Here is a 25,320-nt window from a genome sequence, read left to right on the forward strand (position 1 = left end):
TTAGTACTTCACTTGTGTCTGCAATTGTATTAGTGGTGTTTTTTTTTTTTTATCGTACCCTCTGATCTTACAAAATGGATATGAAATTCTTCACTATAATGAGCCCATTAGGGATACAAATTTTAGTTTAAATATACTTTACTATGATAATATTGTAATGTTATAATAATGCGTCTGTATGTCACTTAACAAACAAACTAAATCAAAAAGACTAATCTTGAGAGTCCAAACACTGTGAAGAATATTTGTTTGTGAATATAAATATGATATGGTTAAGTATCACACAAGCAAGTGTCGTCTTCCTGAAGATCAGCCTGTGAATGCTTTCACAAATTCAAGAAATCATTAAATAAGACAATTTTAGTAGTATCATTGTCATATATATATATATACATAGCTATTTGCTTAATGTCTTTGTTCAATATTTATTATTTACATTGATAATTTAATAAAACTAATAATTGTAATCTTGAGTAAATCTCAAAATAAATATTAGATTTTATGTACATTGTGATGTTGTGCATTACACTACCTGACAAAAGTCTTGTTGTCAATCCCACTGCTTCACTTTTAACAGTAAGCATCAACCATGAACATAAACGTAAATGTGAAAGACAGAAGACATGATGAGTTTACTGAACTCTTCTCTAGTTTGTTCCTTGTAGTTGAAGAATAATGTGTCAATCTTTCATGAAATCCCTCATGGATGCTGAAGCATGAAGATGATTTGTGGCCTGGGCTCCCGCAGGAGCTGTTCTGGCTGATAGGAGTTTGCTGCAGTGAGGAACCTCCTTGGAGTCTTAATTGAGAATGTAAGAAAGCCAGAGTGAGAAAGTGCTGCGTCAGTCGGTGCAGGAAGTCAGAACAGACGTGTGGTGCTGCATTCAAAGCTGCTTCATCAATATGTGATGCTACATGTAGTGTAGCCTTTGAAGAAAATTGTAGTAGTATCTATTAATTTACCTGGCTGTCTTTTTATCTGTCCATTTTATATTTTGTTATTTAGGTTTGATTTTTACATATATAGTTTTAAATTAGTTTTTTGTTTGCCTATTTATATTATCTTTTTTTTTTATTTATTTATTTTTTTTTACATTTATACAGTTTAAGTCAAAATAAATATATTTGAATTTCTTTTAAAATATATAATTTCCCAAGTACCTTTTTCAACACATTTTTAAGCATAATAGTTTTAATAATTTATTTATTTTCTTCTTTGCCATGTTAGCAGTGCATACTATTTTTTTTGCTGATTTTGCAAGATACTAGAATTCAGCTTAATGTTTAAAGACTTAAATAATTAGGTTAGGTGGTAACGCTATAAAAATATATTCTTAAAGTAACTAATAACATTTACGTTAAAATAGTCAAAATAATTGCTTTTATTACAGTCAAATTAAATGAAATAGGACTTTATTTAGAAAAAAATATATTGTAGGTAATAATGTGAAAATTTGCTTGGTGTGTTAAACATTACTTGTGAAATTTTAATTTGGATTTCAACAAATTGTAAAATTTAAAGTGGATTAATTATTTGTTTAATTTAGTTAAATTATTTTTATTGAGACATATAGAATTTTATTTAATTTATTTTACAATAGTATAAAAATAATAACCTATCTTAGGTTGTCTTTTTATTTGCTTTGTTGGTTCAGCTCTTTAAGTGTGAAAAATGAGAGTTGAAAATTGTGAACCTATGAGAAAAAATAACAAGGAGAAAACAGACGACTATGGCTCAGTTATACCATAGACAAGTTTTGAGTAAAGCACAGAGTATTCTGTCAGATGATTCCCATAAATGCACCACAAGTTTTATCGTCTCCCTTCTGGTATTCACTGTAAAAAATGGCCATGATTTAAACGGTAAAAAAACTGTAAAAATGCTACAGTACAAATCCGTAACCTGGTTAACGATATGTTTCCTTTAATATATATGGCGAATAACCGTAAATTGACTTTCCCAGAATTCCCTGCAGGGCACATAGCTTTTTATGCATTTGGTTGACATTATTATGGATCTTTTAAGGTTGCTTCCCCATCAGTTAAGTACATTAGAGATTTACATTACATCTAATGTTGATAAACAATGTTTATTTCATGACTTTAATTTTATGCGTGTTACCATACTGGTGTTTAGTAGCTGTGTGAATGACACTAAGCACCTTCTATATGCTGATACTCTTTTCTGCTTGTGGGAAAAGTTGATTGTGATGAGCATTGGCTCATTATGTAACTTCCTCATCACCACCTACATGTGGGTGTGCTAACGTGTCTAACTGTTTAACAAAAGATGTGTAAATGTTGATCATTCAAAATACAGACATTTTAACTCTATAAATTAAGAAAATACGGTAATTTACCGTAAAAATGAAAAATTACTCTTACAGTTTGTACCACGTTTTTTAACGGTAAAGTACTGGCAACCACAGCTGCCGGTTTTTTACAGTAAATTTTACAGAATTATTTTCTACAGTGTTCGATACAGAACTAATATTAGTAAAACAAATCGGTTCAAACTTTCATTTATCCCCTCAGCTTTACAGTGTTTTTTTTTCTTTTTTCTTTTTTTAAATTTAGGGTAGATTTGTATTATACAATGTGTTTTTGTTTATTATGTCTGACATGCTTGTATGCTGCAACCAAATTGCCTTCTGTAAATGAATAAAGACTGACTGACTGACTGACTGACTAAACATCGTTTCACATGCTAAAATTGTTTAAAAATGATGTTTCACTTTTAAATTAAGAATATTTCTGTTAACCACTGCAGCAAATTTGCATGCCCAATTTAAACACGGGCAAAATCTGCCTGAATTAAAAATGTCAGATTGCACAAATTCTTATTGGAATGACTGAATCTCAACTGTGAATACTCACAGAGCAACTGTAAATGCGACCTGACCCTAAATATGATTTTACAAGTTATTCACACATTCAGGAAAACATCCACAGAAACATCTCACAGTTTTGCTCCCTTGGGTCTCTCATACGCCAGTCAATAATCCTGTGCTTTCTCTCTTTTCATAGTAGCCTAAAAACTGCCTCCCTATATTTGATCCTTTTGAATGGAAAGTGAATGTCGGTTAGCAGCCTCAAGCTGCACCAAATGCTCTATGAAAGACACCTTGACTCAGTTTGTTTTGTGATTTAGTCCCCCAGAGAAGGGCTTTAAATTATGTTATCATCTGGCCAACTGCATCAGAGAATTATTGCTTGGTTTCCCACAGAAACCGACACTTTTATTTAATATCAATCCGACTTCACCCTTCTCAGTTCACTTTCCCATACAGTATTTAATTTGGTATTGAGAAAGACAACATTCTCATTTCAGCTTTCCAGAAATGTAGAAATTTATTTTTATTTTTAGCTTTACTTTTCAGTTAATATTTCTTCAAAAGTAAGATAATGAATCCATAACTTAACACTAAAAATTGATAAAATAAAGAATGTGCTTTTGGAAAAATATACAAGCAAACTTATTTGAGTCTAATATTGAAGGTGTGGGTTTTATTTAAAAAAAGGAAATAAATACATGCTCTAACTTTTGTGTTTTGGCTATTTTACTGATAATTCAAAGAGAAAATGTCAGCAATCAGTGCAATACCTGACAAAAGTCTTGTTGTCGATCATGGAGCAACAAATAATGAATTTACTTAGTTGATCATATGGTATTAGAAGTGGCATTTATGAAAGGTTAATAATGCTTATGCTTATTTTACCAAAATACAAAATGATCATGGCTTGGTTTTTAATTATTTAATTAGGACAGTAAGGTCTGACTTTGCTTAGACAAAAGTCTTGTCACTTAACAGAAATAATGTACAGTATAGAATATAAAGTCATGGTGCAGTGGAAAAAAAATGTATATTGTGTATGACTCCCATGAGCTTGGAGGACTACATTCATACATCTCTGCAGTGACTCAAATAACTTAATAATAAAGTCATCTGGAATGGCGAAGAAAGCGGTCTTGCAGGACTCCCAGAGTTTATTAAGATTCTTTGGATTGTTTTTGAATGACTCCTTTCTCATTTTATCCCAGACATGCTCAATAATATTTACATCTGATGACGGGGCTGACCAATCCTGGAGCACCTTGACCGTCCTTGCTCTCAGAAACTTTGATGTAAAGGCTAAAGTATGAGAAGTAGGGCTATCCTTGTAAAGAATTTGCCATCTTCTGTGGTTTGTAATGTAATGGACAACACAAATGTCTTGATATCTCAGGCTGTTGATGTTGCCATCCACTCTACAGATCTCTCACACGCCCCATAATGAATGTAAACCCCAAACCATTGTTTTCCCTTTACCAAACGTGACTCATTTCTGTGAAAATCTTAAGTCTATGCGGGTTCTATGTATAAGATCTTTTGCAGTATTTATGATGATTGGGAAGCAATTCAACAGATGATTCATTGGAAAAATCTACCTTCTACCACTTTTCCAAATGATCAACTAGGAGTCAAGTTATTATGTGTTGCTCTTACAACTGGTATTAATGACAAGACTTTTGTCAGGTAGTGTATATTGTATGTGCGAGTTGCCTGTGTGTTCGCTTGCTAAAAATTTTATCCTTTTAAAAGGCTGTCAGCTAATACAATAAAATGTTTAATGTGTGCATTCATACAATCTGTATTGCAGATAAACAAGTACAAATTCTTTCAGAACTGTACACCATTTTATTCTCTACTATATTTCAAATAATGGGTTTGTATTTTTAGTTTGGGAAAGTTCCTTTTAAAACAATTGAAATGAATAAATAATAAATAAAAGAATAAATGTAAATAATAATGTTCTAGAAATAATCCATGTATGCATAGTGAAAACGGAGTAAGAGATATGTTTGCCTTTATGCTTTATTTTTATTTGTTAAAAAGAAACATTACACTTGGTTTTTTAATGTGCAGTATCGCTAAGCATATCTGTGTTGGGTTCAACCATATCGTTTATATCAACAGTACAGTAATTCTTTACATGCACCAAATATTGCTGTTATGTGAAGTGGGACGCTGACAAAGGAGTACTGATTTTATTTTTTTTTTTGAAAGGTCTGGGCAAGCAACGGTCACAATCAGGAGAAAACAGATGTATGCAGGCAAATCCAAAGTTGTGGTCATTAAACAGGCAAATGGTCAGTACAGGCAGCAAGGTATCAAAACGAGAAAACAAAGCATATAAATGTATAAATAGTCCATGTAATCAGTTTTTGACAATCCTCCAGCTGTGTGTTTGCAATCAGTCAGAATCAGGAACTGATGTGAGTGTGTGGGGTGCATGACTGGAACTTGTAGTCCATATGTACTGTATACCAACGATCTGCAAGCATAGATTGCTGGTGATTGTGACAATTGCTGTATAAAGAGTTGTTTTTAGTTCAGTCGAGCTCTATTTACTGTTATTGGGAAATTCTAATAAGTGTCTTTTAATATTATCTATGAGGATCTATGATCTAATGCGATCTATGAGAAGAATAATGACCCCTCAGCGCATCTAGAATTTTAAATCATTTTAATCATTGTTTAAAATTACTCTCACATTTAACACAATGCATCACAGCATGTAGGAAACAGGTGGATAACCTTCCACGCTTGTCAAACCACAAGTCTTTATAACCTTCAAACTAGCTAATGTTTTTTTTTTTGTTGCGAACATTTGTGCTTAACTGCAGTTCTAAAATGCAGTTGTGCTTGTGATGGAGTTGTAAAGTGGCCAAAACCAACAAAACAATCCAAAACCACAATGATCCAGGCTTCAGTTTAAAGCACATACTCCGCTTTAGGGTGGGAAAGCTCATTTTTAGGCCACCCCGTGCCAGTCTTGCGTCTACGCCCATGCTTTTGAGGCTCAGGCCAGAGCAAATGTGGAAGAAACCCCTTATTAATGAGTGGAGCTGAAGCGGATTCGAGTGCTGTTGTGAGGAACAGATGCTTGCCTTGTGTGCTGCTGCATGGCTGTTAGCACTAATCATGGCAGAGCAAAGACTGCTAATCTCTCCGTGTCCTCCTGGAAGTGTCTGAACACACACAGATGCCGTTCTAGCAGAACCACTGTCGGGCTTGAGCTAATGGATGCATTTACAATTAACAGGTTTGCAGCTCGTATCATAAAGCAGTGGTAGACTGCATATTTTATTTTTTTTTGAGCTGCTTTGGCAAGGCTCTTTTATGTGTATCACGAGCACAATGCAAGCTTAATCTCTTTCGTTATGTACAAACTATTATCACACCAATAGTTTTACCCAGATATGAAAACGGAATTATTTGCTTGTATGTCACTCCACAACCACATGCAGTTCATTTTTTAACAAACACACTCCAGGTAGGAATCTTAGAAGATGGACAATTATGGTCTATGGTAACTAGAGACTGACAAGCTCCATAAAAGAAGAAGAACAAAAAAACAAAACAAAAAAAAACATTACAGTTCAAGAAATGTCCATGGGCAAGCCTTACTAAACAGGGAAAATTAGCTTGAGAGCGCAATTCCATAAGAGCACCACTGTACAAATTACAGAACACAAATGCAGCACTTAATTTCAATAATGACCAACAGAAGAACAGTGCAAATTAGGTTGCAAAAAAGCAGAGTTTATAATGACAATGTGTAATCTGCTTAGAGTGCAGGCATTTTGCGTTTGAAAGGGAAACTTCTACAAATGCAAATGCAATAAGGTCAGCCGTAAAAATCTGTTCACATCTTTTTCCCCACTATGTCTTTTGAGCTTGGGCTGCATAAGATTTTGGTATGATAACCTTGAATAAAAATAACACGATTTTTACGATATTGTGATTACTGCTTTAAAATATATTATTTTTAAATGTCTGGGTAAAAAAACACAACATTTTCCCTTTTGAACACAATATATTTGATTTTAAGAAACATTTAAAATATTTCGGAGCAGTAAATTACACTGTAATAAAATCCGTAATTTTACGGTTTATTTTCTTAAATTTTAATTTCTGGTCAATTTCTGTAACTCAACTTCTGTTATTTTGCCGTAAATTTCTGTAATTTAACGGCTGTTATTTTAATTATAAAATTTCGATAAATTTTTTTACAGTGTATGTCAGGCTAAATAATTCAAATGAATTAAAACAGATTTCTTTACAATTTAAAATGGCATCTTTGAATATATTTTATGCTGGAGATTTTAAAAACCTTGACTTTTCCAAACTATTGTATATCTTGAAAACGGTTATCGTCCCATGCTTAATGTCTTTAGTAAATCCTGAGAGTAACCTTTTTGGCATTTGCTGATGCAGCTTCTCTGTTCGGTAAGAGTGTATGGTGACAAGGGCCTGACAAGTCTCACAAAAAGTCAAAAGCCATGAACTATAAAAGTTCCTAGAAATTGTTCTTTTTTGAATCTAAAGCCACTACTTTTTGGTGCTTTTTATTTTTGAAGCTTGACAACTGTGGGCACTGTGAAATGTGTTATGGCATAAAATGAAGTTTTACAAACTTATTTCAAAAGAAGCATGTGATGTGATTGATCATGGCTGGTCTCTCATGATTAGTAAGACAATCAGATTATTCCTATATGTACTATAAATAGCCCATCTAGCATTACTCCCTTATGTTCATTTTTTAAGAATCTCCCCATCCACCCCATCTCCCCCTTTCCTCCTTTACCAGGGGAAGCTCTCAAAAACTACCTGATCTCGGACCCCCTTACTTGCTTTAGACCAGGTGGAAGCCCTGGACTCGATTATCTCCGAGCTAAGGGTTCTCTCCCGAGACAGCATGCCAACTCTGCTATTATTAACAAGCAATATCTAAGTGTGAACTTTTGAACTGCCAACGATTCTTCCAAAAAGACAGTGTATATGTTATTGGAACAACGCAAGGGTTAGTAAAAATTACAGTAATGGAATGATTGGGTAAAGCATTCTTTTTGTGGCAGTTTAAAGCAGTCAGTAAATTCTGTCAAAGTGTATTTCCATCCTTTGTCATTTTCGTTTCTTTCAAATAAATATGGTGCCAGCCGTGCCACGTTTATTCAAACAAATAACAAATTTGCATGTCTTTTTCAGAGTCTGTTTCAAAGTGAACAGTGTTTTCTGAGTTGTATAAATCTCACAGCCCTAGAGACACAGTGTTCACTTGGCCGACTTTCACATCATTTAATGTTTGCCAGTTTTATGTATAGGAAAGTGAGAGAAAGTCGAACAGTGTTGGGGAAGGTACCTTAAATAAGTAATAGATTATAAGTTACTGGTTACTACTGGAAAATTGTAATTTGATTACATTACTAATTACGTGATTTAAATATAGTAATCAGGGTGGCGCAGTAGGTAGTGCTGTCGCCCCACAGCAAGAAGGTCGCTGGTTCGAGTCTCGGGTGGGTCAGAAGGCGTTTCTGTGTGGAGTTTGCATGTTCTCCCCGCATTCGTTTGGATTTTATCCGGGTGCTCCGCTTTCCCCCACAATCCAAAGACATACGGTACAGGTGAATTTCGTAGACAAAATTGTATGTAATGTATGAGTGTGTATGGATGTTTCCCAGAGATAGGTTGCAGAAGGATTGGCATCCGCTGCGTAAAACATATGCTGGCGGTTCATTCCGCTGTAGCGACCCCAGATTAATAAAGGGACAAAGTCGAAAATACAATAAATGAATGAATGAAAAAATAATCAGATTGCTATTTACTTTTAAGTAACTTTTAAAACATATAGAACATAATTAAAAAAAAAAAAACATTACAATGGGTTTAACACAGCAGCTTGAGAAATTCAAAAGATTTAAAAAGATAAAAAAAAGATAGAGTAAAAAGAGATAGAGTTTCTTGTTTAGGCTTTGTTGGGCCACTGTGCTTTTGGGTGCCAATGTCCTCCATGTCGACCAGTATTGTCCTAGAAGGCTTTCTGTTCAAGTGCTTGAACAAGTTGCTAGTCGAGTTAAAAGCAGTCGAAAGTTCTTTAGAGACTCCAGTTCACAGAAATACTTTTGTTTTTACTCTCAATGAAATCAAAGTAATGTCTGCATTTTCACTTGAAGAAGTAAGCACTCGCATCAGCAGCTATTTTAGCTCACGTTTTGCAGCAATTTAAAAGCGAAAGCCTATTAACTGACATTGCAGCAGAAAACGGGACTTTAAAAGAAAAGCAAATGTTTTCTAAAATCTATATTTGTACTGTAAGTAACGCAATTACTCTAAGTAACTGTAATACAAATTACACACATTTAAAATGTAGTTTGTTACATTACTCCATTCCCCAAAAATTTATTTAGGATGCAGTAACACATTGAAATTCTTACACCAAACTCTAAAGACGAACAATATTTAGAAGTTAAAGGAAGGAAACAGATCAGAAAATGTGTCAAAAACAATTAGAAAACCCTTAAACCAGACCAACTAAGAGTGGTTTAAAGTTGCCAATCAGCTACTTTTTAAGGCTTGATTGTGTTTGAGTTACACTGTAATGTTAATGCTTAATAAAAAAAAAATTTTTTTTAAATATATTTTACCTTTATTTGACACTGCTGTTTCAGTTCTGCTAAAAGAGGTCTGTTGACTTACTGGTTCATTAAAGCCTCTTAGAAATACAGTGGTTAGCTGGCCTAGTGTGTTCTGATTGGCTAAACATCTAGCGCATGTTAAAGGAAACATCACATATGTGGATTATGTAAATGTAGGGGTGTGATTGTCACAAATCCAGGATTAATTTAATTGTAGGCTCTTTCAGCTGTTTTGTAGGCCTTCAATGCACTTTTAAGCATTTGAGATGTTGTTTAAGATCAAGCTACATTTTTAAAAAGAAGTCGTAATCAAGCACTCATTTTAGCTGTTTTTATTTTCAAGGGTGGAAATCTATCTATCTACAATTTTTTTTACCTGTAGAGCCTTTAGTAGTTTATGTACCTGGACTTGCTGGAAAGCATATGGTTATTTGATCTTTGCATGCTCTCTCATCTGTGTTTATGTAGGTGGGTGGAATAAGGTCAACTAGGGGAATGCATGGCTCACTGCACGGCTTTGTATCCACAGGGCTTACCGATATCTGCCTGTTGAACATCTGTAGAGACAGCGGGTAACCCACAACAGAGAGTAGCATGTCCGCTAGATTCAGATCTCAGTATACTGTATGTGGTGACGTGCAGCCTTGATCTGCCATAGCATTCAGAATATCCTTGTCTAGATCATGGAGGTCTATACTAACAGGTAAAAACTATCCGTTAGTATTCACATTCATCTAAATGAAGCTTGCACAGCATCCAAAGGCATCCTGGAAGTACAATATGCGATTTGAATTCTGTCCTTCACTGTAGCCACTATACATACAGCTTGAGCAAAAAGCCCATTTCACGCTTGTGCGGTTCACTTGCAAGATGTAATTCAACTTTGAATGCAAGTAGAATTAAATTCATGGATGAACACTTCATTTCCCAGAATGCATCACCTGCATTAAGTTTCTTTAAATTGCGGTTCAATAAATTCTCCTTCATGTTATTCCAATTTAACTTCCTGTTATATGAAATAGAGTGCAATAGTTTAGTAATTGCAGTGATTTTCAGCAATTGCCTAAATATGTCTTAAAAAAAGAAAAGGAATACAATTAAAATTGATGAAAAACTGTTTGAATATTTGCAAAAAAAAAAAAAACAGATACAAGAATATGTACAATGCTTAACTATAATGAAGGAAACGATCTATAATTAAAACATTTGTTGAGATATAAAAGAGATAATTTAGCCAATAATGAGAATTGTCATCATTTACACACCCTCTACTTGTTCCAAACCTGTTATTTCTTATGTTGAACACTAAGGAAGATGAAGAATGATAGAAAAAAGCAGCCATTGGCTTTCATACACTCTCAGAAATATTAAAAAGATACAAAATCTGTCACTGTGGTTGTACCATTTTAAAAAGTGATTATTTTTTTAGGTACTAATATGTAACTGTAAAGTACAAAATGGACACTTAAGGCACTAATGGCCCGTTTCCACTGAGTGGTACGGTACAGTTCGGTTTGGTTCAGTGTGCTTTTATGGCTGTTTCCACTTTAAAAACATACATAAAAGCGAACCGTACCATACCACCTTTTGGGTACCCTTTCAGAAGGGTACCTAGCACAACCAAAAAGGTACTAAAAGGCAGATCAAGATGCGCAGCTGAACGCTATTGGTTTACAGAGATACGTCACTCACTTATGCAACAAGCCTGGAAAATGAAAACAAGGGAACTGCCATATTTAAAAACACAGACAAGACATTACACAGTAATAGTAAATAATAATGAACCATGGTCAACCTGAGCTTAAACAAACCTTGTCATCATCTTATTAATATGGATGCTTTTGAAATAATATAACACTTAAGGCACTAATAGCCCTTTAAGGTATACAATACGAATCCTTTGGTACTAATACAACACTTAAGGCTCTGATATAGTTCTTTAAGGTACCAATATGGATCCTTTGGTACTAATACAACATTTAAGGCACTTTTATTGTCATTTAAGGTACCAATATAGATCCTTTAGTACTAATACAACACTTAAGGCACTTTTATAGTAATTTAAGGTACCAATATAGATCGTTTGGTACTAATGCAACACTTAAGGCACTTTTATAGTCATTTAAGGTACCAATATGGATCTTTCGGTACTAATAACACACTTAAGGCCCTGATTAAGTCCTTTATGGTACCAATTTAGATCCTTTCGTAATACAACTCTTAAGGCACTGATATTTAGTCCTTTAAGGCAGGGTTTCTCAACCACGTTCCTGGAAGACCACCAGCACTGCATGACTTGTAGGTCTTCTTTGCCTGTCACAACCATTGAAGATCTTTCAGGCTCTGCTGCTGAGCTGATGATCTAAAGCGTCTGTTTGGTTAAGGAGATCTGGAAAATGTGCAGAGCTAGTGGTCCTCCAGGAACTTGGTTGAGAAACACTGCTTTAATGTACCAATATGGATCCTTTTGAACTAATATTTAAAGCACTAATATAGTCCTTTAAGGTACAAGTATGGATCCTTTGCTACTAATACAACACTCAAGGCACTACTAAAGTCTTTTAAGGTACCGATATGGATCTTATGGTACTAATACAATACTTAAGGCACTCATATAGCCCTTTAAGGTACCAATATGGATCCTCTGATACTAATTCAAACTTAAGGCACTAATATAGACCTTTAAGGTACCAATATGGATCCTATGATACTAATTCATACTTAAGGCACTAGTATAGAACTTTAAGGTATCAATATAAATCCTTTGGTACTAATATGTACCCTTTTATGTACAAAAAGTATACCTTTTTAAAAAAAAAAGTTTGGTACCTTTTATTTTTAAAAGTGTAGTATGTTTTGTTCTTACTATGCATGCCAATGGCTGCTTTTGTCCAACATTCTTTATAATATCTTATTTTGTGTTCAAAAGAAGAAAGAAACTTTTAGAACCACTTGAGTGTGATTAAATAGTCAGGAAAATTTACATTTTTAGGTGAATATTCTTTTCTGTGATTGCAAATGTCTGCTATGAGAAAGTTTTTTTGACTTTTGACCTTGGATGGATGTAAACCCATTTTTTTTTGTAGACCAGCTAAACAAAGTGGCATAAGAACTCTTTAAATGGGCAAAATACATAAAGCTTATCTCTCTCGAACAGTGCCAGATAAAACCATCTACCATCCTGCTAAATCCCTACCTGAAGCTTCTCCAGCTTCTCTGCTGTACGCCGCGCTCTGGATCTCAGCTGTGGATTGTGTGATGGTGGAGCAGTAAAGTGCTGCGCAAATCCAGTCGCCGCTGGCTGTTAGCTGAACTTTGCTTTAATGTTTCTTGTAATGGCAGCCTAACACAGGTTGAGTTTAACCTCTGGCTCAGGTCCATCTCCCTCAGGCATGAACATCTTTGGCACAACACAGCGATCTGCAAAGATGAAGAGATCTTTTATTAAACATGCAGGATTCAGAATGGCTCTGCGAGGCGCCTTTCCAGGAATTTGCGTATAGCGCTTGTGTTTTATCACATTAACATTAGCATATGTGATGGGAGATGCTAACACACTCAGGAACACCTCAGCTCTGAATATCGCCATGGCAACTAAATCAGAATCAGTCATCAACGCATTTCGTGTGGTTTATTTTGTTTGCATCCTAACCCCTTGGTGTAAAAGGTAAGCGCTCATGGCTCACGGCTTTCAGCGTACACATCTTGTTCTCCGTCTGCAGTAATGAGACGCAGTTTCCCCTCACCTACGGATGACTTGAGGACTTCCATGTGCTTTACGCATTGGTTGGATTGGCAAAATGTGTTGGCGTTGGTTGCTAGGCTACTAAGGACGGAGAGTCTCAGATGGCTGTCCTCTCCTTGTTTAACATAGAGTCTGTTATTAGGTGAGAGAGCACTTTAGAGCTCTTTATTGACGCCCTTCTGAATCTGAATGAAATCTGCAGCTCAGGTCCTCGTCCAGATGAACTCTAAACACACTGTAGATAGGGAGAGTATTTGAGCGCAGGGCTGATATGTGATTTGTGAGGAAAATGCACCCAGCAGTCCCTATCCTCTGCCTGCGGCCTGTTTTCTGGAAACTTTGCGAGTGATGTTTGCTTGTTTAAAAGCTGCAGAAAGGCTCAGAGGAGCATGCAATTAGTGATGGTTGAGAGTTCTCCAAAAAATTTAATTATTAAACTCCCATGAGTGCAAATACAAACCTGCAATGCTGCGAACAAATCCACATGAATTTATTTAGAGCTACTGTGAATTCACGACATTTTTATATTGAAGGGATAATTTGGCCAGAAACTACAATCATGTTCATGTAACCCACTTTCTTTCTTGAGCAAAAAAGAAGATATTTTGACAATTTAAAAAAAAAGATATATCATACAGTGAGTAAATAATCACATTGTCATTATTAAAAGAGACATGTTATATCTGAAGTTTATATTTTTTTATATATATATATATATATATTTTTTTTTTTTTTGAAAAAAATTAACTGTGACATAGCTATAAAATAGAAAGAGCATTTTTGAAGACATTCATTCATTCATTTTCCTTTGGATTAGACCATGATTTATCAGGGGTCGCCACAGCTGAATAAATTACCAACGTCTCTGGCATATCTTTTACGCATCGGATGCCCTTCCAGTCTCAAACAAGTGCTGGGAAACACTCATACACTCTCACATTCACACGCATACTCGTACATTACAGCCAATTTAGTTAATCCAATTAACCTATAGCGCATGTCTTTGGACAGTGTGGGAAACCAAAGCAGCCGGAGGAAGCCAGCGACCTTCTTATTGTGAGACGACAGTGACATAACAGAAACCTTCATATTTTCAATATTATGATGGTTTTCCAAATAACTTTATATGTCAAGTTCCAAAAGGAAAAAAGACTATAAAGAACCATTTGAATAATGTGTTTTATTTCAGCTCTTCCATATCACATGACTCTGTAGCTTTAATCAAATAACAGATTGAAGTAATTACAATCACAAAGCAAGTCATTATTTACAGACTATTATTCTGACTTCTTCTGTATTAAAAAAAATATATATATTTTCCTCATGTTGCATCACAATAAAAAAAATTAATATAGCGCACTGGTTTGTGTGAGAAAATATTGACCAGATTCTCATGTTTGCTGAACTGTTCATTTAAGCAGTCGAGAATGAGATGGATAACCTCAAATTTCCATTATAGTATAGATTTTTCCCCACTAGCAGAAAAATGTACTTCCTAACAATTCCATCATTTTCTGTACATCTCTTCATTCATATCGTCACTGGTACTGTCCTGATGCATGTAGGAGTTGTTGCTTGGCAACTGATCATCACTAAACAATGATGCTTGATTCAGATTTTCATCAATGGCTTTCCTTTCATTTCCAATCAATACATAGTAAGGGAACGTTCAGATTAGTTCAGATATCGGGGTTTGAAACACTCACATTTTCTCCCTCGCAGCAAATAACACGAAACATTTATGACTCATCTTTGGATGTGATCAATTTTTCCAACCAGCAATTACAGTTAAAAGCCGAAAGTGGGTCAGGTGGATGTAGTTTTCACATCTGGTGCCCGCTGCTCTTTCTATCTGACACAGTCAGGGGTAGCAGGTGCATTAGCTGAGGGTCTGGTGAGTGCGCTCTGCCAATTACTCATTATTAAGAGTCTCTGTGAGTGAGTGGACAGGGAAAGTATGTGAGCAGATGGAGGATCAGAATCTGTTGATTGATGTTTGACTTTTTCTCTAAGAAATCCTGCTGCTAATGCTGTCTTACCAGTGTTGCATATTTAATGACATTGTGTGGTTGACATTTTTGGGATTTTTCTTAGCATTCTTCTTTGAGGCATATTAAATATGTAAGGGTTAGTGTACAGCCTTGACTGAACGCTGCTGCTTGTATTATACAGTTGCTAAGCAAATAAATATATCCATATGATTTATTAATTTATGTCAAAATTATTTTAGGTCCCACTTTATATTAAGTGTCCTTAACTAATATGTACTTACACAGAAATTAATAATTAGTTACAGTGTATTAATTGTGTACTGTACATGTATTTACTGTACTTATACTTTTACTTATTGTACTTTACATGTACTTATTGCTTTCAGATTTTCTTACATTTTCCCATTAGCAAACAGAACCTAAACTTTTAGGTTTGATTATGACTCGGCCACTTTATTAGGTACACCTGTCCAACTGCTTGTTAACATACATTTCTAATCAGCCAATCACATTGCAGCAACGCAATGCATTTAGATGATCTGCTGCAGTTCAAACCGAGCATCAGAATGGGGAAGAAAGGTGATTTAAGTGACTTTGAATGTGGGATGGTTGTTGGTACCAGATGGGCTGGTTAGAGTATTTCAGAAACTTCTGGGATTGAGTCATTTCAATAATTTTTTAAATATAAAAAGAAATACCTGAAACTAGCACTGATAAATTTGCCATGGATAATATTGCAACCCTCACACATTGGTCTGAAGCTGTGGAATAGTTGATTTGTAGGCAAACATCTGTCTCTTGAATTTGAATCAAGTGGACAATTTTAATTTAAAGATGACTCTTTAATGTTGCTGCATTCTTGATCACACACTGGCAGGTTTTTCAAAAGAGCATTGCAATAGTCCAGCCTGGACAGAACAAGAGCTTGAACAGAAGTTTTGTAGCATGCTCTGATACAAGGGCCCTGCTAATCCTCTTAATGTTGTATATGTCAAACCAACACATGGCCATTCTAGCAACTCGAAGGTTCTCAGCTGTCCTAAATGAGAGTTATGGTTAATGCGACGAGCTGGATGGAGAAATTGTGATAAAGTGTGGGTTTGGCTAAACCCACAGTCAGTTCTACGTCAGCAAGATTGATCTGAAGTTTAGACATGCAGAGATGCAAGCAGCTATCGTCAGATCATCAAAATACAATGAGAAGTAGAGTTGAGTTACATGTACATCAGTAAAGCAACAGAATAAAAAGTCAGATTTCTGGATGACAGATTCAAGCAAAACTGTGAAGATAGAGAAGAAAAGCGGTCCAAGAACTGAGCCCTGAGGCACACCCAGTAGCTAGATGTTGTGATATATAGTGTTATAGTAAATAATGTTCAGTTTCTTGCACAAACCAAGCTTTGTAACACTTCAATCACCAGGAGCTATGAGTATACATTTTGATTTTTAAAGGGCCAGTAGCTCTTGACTTGCATTTTGTTTTTATCAAGGACCACAGTTTCAGCTAATAACATTCTTTAATGTCTCACTGAAGAAACAAAATGACCTACATCAAAAATGACCTGAGAGTGAGTACATTAACAGCAGATGTTAATTTTTGTGCTGAGCTATCCCTTTAGCAAATACATAAATTCATGGATAGTAAAAAAATAGAAACCTGGCACTTTTCTACATTGTTTTTTCATTACTTCAGGCCCTATCATACACCCGTGGCAATTAGGCACAAAACATGTTTGGCGCGATTTGTTGCTATTTTCAGACCCTAATTTTCTCATTTTGCACCATGGTGTTTAAATAACAAATCCATTTGTGCCACTTTGTGGATTTATGAGTGTGCCAGTCTATAAAGAAGGTGTAAACAAATGTTTGTGCTTAACAAACAAAATTAAATATGTAGGCTAATGGATGTCTTTAGCAGAATGCGTACAATATCATTTCCTTACTCCACAAAAGTAAATGAGTAGAGTAAAAGCAAAATAAAAAGAAAGTAGAGACAGCATGGAGGAGGCTCATTCTTTATCCTCTTGATGCAGATGGTCTGTTTAACTGTTTTCTCACTAGTGAAGCGTTCAGTTTTTCCACTTACAAAGTCTGCATGCAAATAGCAAATGTGCCATGGCGTGAGGCAACTAACTTTTAAAGGGAATGGGAGATGAGACTCTGATTGGTTTAATGCATGTTATGTTCAAGACACACCCATAACTTATTAAGAGAATAAGCACAACCCTGTTAGATCATGCGCCGGGGTGCAGAGTGTTTTTTCATCCTTCATCTTTCTAGTAGCAAAAGTGGATTTGGACACGCCCTTAATAAATTTGCACCATGCGGTTTAGACTTTGCGCCTAGATCATTAAAATAGAGCCTTTCATGTTTATCCTTCCCTTTTACACTTGTTTTTCGTTTGCACAGTTTAATTTTAGATCAACCACTCATGAGTGCAGAGCACCAATATGTGTGAGTTTATTACTCTTGAGTGTTCCTGTAGCTTTCTGGCTTTGTGAAAGCAGCATCTTCGTTCCTGTCAGATTTCTCCTGAGTCTCGCTCATAATCACCGGCAACTTATTAAATAAATGACAGGCATTAAGCTGGCACACGCACACATGCCTGTAGCTGCCTGAGTGTATGACTTGACCGGAGCACTAAGGGGGTTTTGTGCAACTGATAGCAGGTTTAAGACAGATTGTACCTATGGGGGACAGAAAGTCACATTTCACTGTGCACAAACATCTGCTCGCTCGCTCACATCCTTAATGAAAACCATACAAGGGAATCATATAAACAGCAGTCTTTGCTAACTGTCTGGCTAAGATTGCAGAAGTCCCTGTATCCATGGCAGCAGTTGATTTGCCAGGCTACAGTCTTGCTGTTCAGTCTGTTAGTAATGTGTCACCTGTACACTTCTGATGCAACACCAGTGGCGCTGCGCAGATGGCATTCCTCATTGTCATATCCTGTTAGGCCATTCACTCACCGTTTTGACACATTGAGATTTAAGCCGAGTCGGTTACATGTCACTGGGCATTTAGATGTCAGTAGATAAGGGTGGATTTAAATTTTTTTTTTTTTTTTGAGGAATCAGGGCTGAAGCGGTTTGTTCAGCGACTATGCACAAATCTGTTGATCCAGATTTAATGTTACTTTACACTAAGGTTAGTTTATTTATCTATTTATTTGACATGGACATCACAGTAACACTGGACAACCAAATGCATTTGTTTAAGTTTTAGCAGACTTACTAATTCTCAGGACCTGTCCACGGGAGGCCTGAAATAAAATGAAAATAAAATATATAGGTATCATGGTTCAATGCTAAGGATTTTTTCCACTGGCCTGAAAATATTACTTTCCAAACTATTGAAAATAAATCAAATTAACACTTTCATATTAATCAATAACATTTCTGAAATTAATTTAAAAAACTGAATAAATATAAATTGACACACATTTACACAAGTAAATGAACACACTAAATGATGGGCTAAAAATCTGTGGAAATCTGCGGATTTCTGCGTGTGCAGATTCCGTGTGGGCCTAACTATAACCCACTAAACTAACCAAAGAAAACTGTTGAAACAAAACCAGAATCTTCAGCGTATGTTGCGCTTAACTAAACTACTCAAACTATTCAAAACATAATTACCGGTGTGCGCAACTCCTCCTTAACCTAACACAAAAACTATTCAACTGAGAAGTACTAGAGTTCTCATAAAGTACACACTGTTAGCAATTAGCAGAACAAGAGCTTATCTGATAATCCAATACTCATAAAGATTATTCGACTCCCCAATAATCAGGTAAATTGTGCTGCAAAAGCTTATCTAAACAGTACTCAAATGGGAGACAAAAAAACAAAAAATAAATAAAATAAATGAACACGAAAGATCATGCTGGTTGACAAAAGTGAGGCGTAGGTGCTGAATCAGGTACTCCTCTCGATTAGCACAAGCAAACGCCTTTTAAATACAGTGGACCAGCTCCTGATTCGTGCGCCGAGTGGCGTCATAATGATAAGTGACAGCCTTCTTAACCAATAGTCGCACACCTTGGGCAGGACAGAAAGCACAGCAGGGAAAAGGGAGAGAGAGCCCAACAGAAAACAAAATACGTGGAACATAATATCATTCACAGACCAGCTGTTTTACTTTATAACACCTCAATTTATCACTCAGAGCTATGAAATAAATTACATTTTTCTAAGGTTGTTTTTTCTGTATCTAAAAGTGCCAAAAGCCATTGACTTGGAGTTTATGAATCACCAAAGACAACAAATGAAAAAATAAAAACTGCTAATATTCTACTGAAGATAAAAGTCATCAAGTTACATGTCACTGAACATTAGGATGTCAATAAATAAGCATGTATATTTTAGGGAATCAAAACTGCAATGGTTTGTACAGCAGTTTCACACAGTTGTATTCATCCCGAGCTCATGTTACTTTTCTCTGTGGTTAATGGTGTTGTTGTTTTGCACTTGACTTTGCCTTTGGGGATAAATATAGCACAGTGTGTTTTTCTTTTCACTTAAAAAAACTTTCTTAAAGGGATATTTCAACCAAACATGAGAACACTTTCATCATTTATTCACCCTCATGTTGTTTCACAGTGAGCTGTTGACTTTAGAGTCGCTGTTAGACACTGAGTTGAATTCAACAAACAGAGCGGGTTGGTGAATCAGATCAAATGATTAAGTGAAAAAAGAAGAATAATTCAAATATTTGATATATTAATGCCTTTGCCTCAAAACTATAGGTCAGCTCATGAGAGTTTAACAGAAGAAGGAAACTCATAAGTTTGGAAACAAGTAAATGATGACAGAATTTTCATTTTTGGGGAGAACTGTCCCTTCAACAAGCTACAACCGTTTTTGATATAAAAAAAAAATCTACTTTAATAAAATATGTATTATCTAGATTTTGTTAAACAATTCAAGATAAATGAGTGTTAATCTGTTTAATGCTTAATTAAAGATATGACAAAATTACAACAACACATTCTTCAAAACAGCGACACAGTGGCAGAATGGGCAGCATATTTGCCTCATAGCAAGAAGGTTGCTGATTCGAGTCTCGGCTGGGTCAGTTGGCGTTTTTGTGTGGAGTTTGCATGTTCTCCCCATATTCGCGTGGGTTTCCTCTGGGTGCTCTGGTTTCTCCCACAAGTCCTACGACATGTGGTATAGGTAAACTGGGTGAGCTAAATTGATGGGTTGCAACAGGAAGGGCATCCGCTGCGTAAAAACATGAGCTGGATAAGTTGGCCGTTCATTCTGATGTGGTGACCCCAGATTAATAAAGGGACTAAGCTGAAAAGAAAATGAATGAATGAATTCTTCAAAAACATCTTGCAAAATAGGGTTGTTTTTGAGTGAACTATTATCTTAATGAAACAACAAACTTTATTTTTAAATTTAAAATTATATGATTAGATCATGACAATATGCTTTTTAATGTTAAGTTAACCATGTTTCAACTTAATTAAATATAATTTCCTTAAACAAGATTTTGCGTAATGTTGAAATGTTATACAGTCCTCCTGAGATTTACATTTAAAAAAAAATAATGTTTAAGAAAGCAAGGCATATTTCACCGTACTTCCTATATTTTTTTCTTCTGGAGAAAGTCTTCTCTCCATTAAGTGAAATTTTACAAACTAATTTTGAGAGGAGCTTGTGATATGATTGATCGTGGTAATAATCAGTAATAATCCAATCAGTCTGATCCAAGCCTACACTCTCAGAAATGAGAAAAGGTGCGCAAGGTAATATGTACATTAAAGGTCCATATTAATACCTAAAGGGTACATATTAGTAACTAAAAGGTACAAAAGTGTTCCTCTTAAAATTTTTTAGCTACTAATATATACCTTTGAGGTACCAATATGGACCCTTTAAATACAAATGTGTACTTTTTGAAAAGGTACCACCTCAGTGACAGATCGCATACCTTTATTTCTGAGAGTGTACAATACATAGTCAGATTTAACCCTGCCTTATTGCCTTACTGCCTTATTTTCATTTTGGAAGAGTCCCTCCTTCTACCCCATCTCCTCCTTTTTCTCCTTGACCAGGGGGAACTCTCGAGACCTACCTGATGATCTTAGATCCCCTTACATGCTATTTGACCAGGCGGGAGCCCTGCATACCTTTACATGGACACCAATAATATATATAAAGGGACATATAGTATATATATGAGGGTGGTACAGGAGTGGGAGGCATTTTAAACAGGAGGGGGAGTCATTTTACCAGCAGTGGGATGGTACAGGATTATTTTTTAAAACTTTGGTCTGGGATTGGGACAGCACAGGATTTCTTTCTATTGGAGTTGGACAGTACAGGAGTGATAATCCACTCCCATGTCATCCCTTTAATTGGAGGGCTAATAATTGAACTGCATATTAAGTTGATATTAAGTTTATGGTTTGTACAATTAATTTTATTCAGCAACAATTTGAAACCGCACATTTTTAAAAAAAGTGTTTTATATCTAGTGCATTGCAATATAGTTTAACACATTCCAATACTTTTCTCTTTCCCTTATTAATGTCCCCACAAAATCTCAAATATCCACTTACAGTATCTACTGATGAATCCTGTTGGACCAGTTTATCACGAGCCACTTCAGAAACTGCCAATAATCTCACAACAAGAAATGCCCTTTCCAGATGTTCACTCAGCAAAATGAACTCTGCCCGTTTGTCATTGCCATAAGCACTGAATGTTCACAGTTCAGAGCAAAGCACTGCAATGACCCTTCATGTCAAGCTGAACTCTCTCTCTCTCTCTTTCTCTCATCCTCCTCATCTGTCATCCCTCTTTTCCTGTCTCTCCGAGTCCTGCGCTTGACGCCTCACTGAGCCTATTCATGAAAACACAAGTAAAGGAGAAATAGAGATAGTGGGAGAAAAATGAGAGAAAGAGAAGGCCACAGGACGAGAAGAGAGGAGGAGTGCGGTGAGAGAACATCATTAAGGAGAACAAACGCTTCATGAAAGATTCTCTTATAATGCATGAGGGTGTTCGTCCGTGAAGGATTTCATCAGTCGTCCGAGCTCCGCAGCATTCCTCCTGCGCTTCATCACAATAGGGCTGCACGGTTAATCAATGAGTAAACTAGATTACCATTACAGCTAATACAGTTATCTGATTGATAAAAGTGGTGATTAGGTGATCATCTGTTGCGTCAGAGGATTATAGTTATAGTATTTTAGCTTAGCCTTGGAAAGCAATCACAGAGTTTGCACATGAATGCCTGGTCGCTATTTATGATGTAACATAAATAGCATGGCAATTTTAAAATTCCATCACTGAATATAAGACAAACATGTCCAATCATATTTAAAAATAATTTTATTGTCTTGCAAGAGAAGGCCAGACAGTCATACAGAAACACAGGCCGCTGCAGAGTATAACAAAGAGGAGGGCGTTCTCCCACTTATATCTGTTCTTCAGGGTTACATTAAAGTACTTTTCCAACACAAGACAAGGACATTAACAAGAGTATTCAAAGATGTCATATGTGTCATGCTATATGGACCCCCCAAACCAAATCTTTAGATATAAATAAAACATTTTATAATCATTCAAGACTGGGGAAAATTTATTTTTCCTCTACTATAGATATCATAAATGCTGATAAGTTTTGAAGAGCACCTCAGATTATCATATACTTCTGATTAAGTGTTTTGTGAGAGAATTTTCTTAAGTGTATGTGGTGTCATAGGAGTAGTTTACTCAAAAAATGAAAATAATGTCATCATTTACTCATCATCCACCTGTTTCAAACATGTTTGAGCTTCTTTCTTTTATTAAATGCAAACAAAAGTGCTTTGGAAAATGTCAGAAATTAGCACTTCTAAAGTGTGTTTTTTTTCCACTGGATATCAATGGCTACCAGTTTTCAGCATTCTTAAAAATATCTACAGTTTGATTTTAAAGAAAAAAGAAACTCATGAACGTCTGAAACCACTTGATGGTGGGCAAATGTTGAATACATTTTGACTTTACTTTTCATTTTTATGATATTTGAATTTTCTTTAGATTTTTCTTCATGGTTCCATTACATTACTTCTAACATTACAATTACGACACAAGACAAGGAAATTAACAAGAATGTTCAAGGACGTCATATGTCTCATGCTAATCTTTAGATCGAAATCTAGCATTTCATAAGCATTCAAGGGTGGGAAAAATGATTTTTTCCCCTCCACTATAAATATCATAAATTGTGCTTATTTGGAGTTTTAAAGTGCACCTCAGATTATTGTATACTTTTCTAAAATTTCTAAAGTGTTTGTGGTGTCATAGGGGTAGTTCACCCAAAAATTAAAATTGTTATTATTTACTCATCCTCCACTTGAAACATATTTGAGCTTGTTTTTTTATTGAATGCAAACAAAGGTGCTTTGAAAAATAGCACTACTAAAGTTTTTTTTTTATTTATTTTTTTTTTTTATCCCGGATATCAATGGCTACCAGTTTTCAGCATTCTTAAAAACATCTACAATTTAATTCAAAAGAAAAAAAGAAACTTGTAAAAGTTTGAAACCACTTAAGGGTGAGCAAATGTTGAGTATATTTTCACTTTACTATATTCTTTAGATTTTTATTTGCTTTCTCTATTATTTCTTAGTTTACATCTTTACATTTAAAATAGGTGTATCAATTATATTCACTAAATAAATTAGCTTATATCACTCTTATATGGAATATTTATACAACATTGGTGTGCTACAAAGTTTTTTTTCTTTGCATTTTTGAAAGGCTTTGTGTACCCCTGGTGAAAAACAACAGCTGACTACTCTTGTTTTAGACGGGTTTTGGCCATTTCCAGACTGGTTTTAGTCATTTTTAGCCTTGTCTTAGGTAGTCAGGATAAGCAAGAGTGGTTTAAGCTGGGTATTGAAATGGAACCAGCCTGGAAATGACCAAAACCCCTCTAAAACCAGGCTGTTTTTCACCAGGGAAATGACAATACGTAACCTTTTGATTTAGTGGCTAATTTACATGAACTTGTACAATCTCATTCATACATTTTAGTACAATTTGCTCTTCCCCTAATAACAGTTGGGTTTAGGGCGGGATTGAGTACCACACCTTCTTTTAAAAGTCATACATTTTCATATGACTGAATTACTAAACTGACAAAATGTAATCTTGAGATCAGACTGGAAATGACAGTATTGTCAGAATGACTTCTTGAAAATTACTTAGTTGCTGTAAGGCCAATAGATTATTGATTCTCACATTTGTGAGAAATACTACAGTAAGAACTTTACCAATGATCATTTGATGTATTTGTTGTAGAGTTAATTCAAGCCTTTTGATGAGTCGCACACAATGTCGTTACAAAGTTCACGCACACACAAAGACACATAGACACACACACACACACACACACACACACACACACACACACACACACACACACACACACACACACACACACACATTTGCCCTGTTTTTGCATGGCAAATGTGAGAAGATGCACGTTAATATTCACTGCTGTGTGGAAATCTATTATATTCATGTACAAAGTAAAATTTAACGTCCACAATCAGGGATTGAAGTGTCTTCTTCTATAATTGCACTAACATGCGACTGTGGTGATAAAGACTGTAAAATTGCTGTAATTCATAACAAACATGGAGTGTTTGAAAACCTTTTAAACTTGTAAAACTCATTGTTGATCACTTTTGATGATGATTGATGATCACAGCGAGCTGAACAGATCTTTTAGTCAAAAATTGCTTTGCCACATCCTTTCTTGTTGATATGATTATACTGTACTTGTTACTTATGGAGATATGTCAATCAATCGGGTAAACCGCACTCCATCACGTTGCGGTGGGCCTCAAAATAGGAGGTATTTGGATTCTAATTTAACGTCAGGAAAAAAAAGAGACTTATTGTCTTTATATCACCCCCAGTATAACTGTGGATACACTATACCTACACACATTTCTGTTCAAACAGTTTGCAAAAGATGATTTTCATTATATGTGCCCTTTAAATATATTTGTGGTAAAAATGTTGTTTTTGTTTGGTGTTTTAAAATTTAATTTATACCACAAATAGCCCTTTTTAGTTCACTGTGTTATTGCTTCAATTTATTTTCTATTTGTA

General features: G+C 35.3%; 1 protein-coding gene across 15 annotated transcripts in view; it reads left to right on the top strand.

The window, feature by feature from the left end:
* Positions 1 to 25,320, top strand: part of dlgap2a (discs, large (Drosophila) homolog-associated protein 2a) — a 249,913-nt gene that overhangs the window by 85,840 nt on the left and 138,753 nt on the right. Inside the window, exon 3 of one of the 15 annotated variants that reach the window (XM_073928550.1) lies at positions 5,049 to 5,131. The exons of the other annotated variants lie outside the window; for them this stretch is intronic. Coding sequence (XP_073784651.1) covers positions 5,086 to 5,131 — 46 coding nt within the window. The 5' untranslated portion in view covers positions 5,049 to 5,085. The remainder of the gene's footprint in view (positions 1 to 5,048; positions 5,132 to 25,320) is intronic. 15 annotated transcript variants of the gene reach the window in all.

This window comes from Danio rerio, chromosome 17 (assembly GCF_049306965.1).
Source record: "Danio rerio strain Tuebingen ecotype United States chromosome 17, GRCz12tu, whole genome shotgun sequence".
In the NCBI taxonomy this organism is placed as follows: domain Eukaryota; kingdom Metazoa; phylum Chordata; class Actinopteri; order Cypriniformes; family Danionidae; genus Danio; species Danio rerio.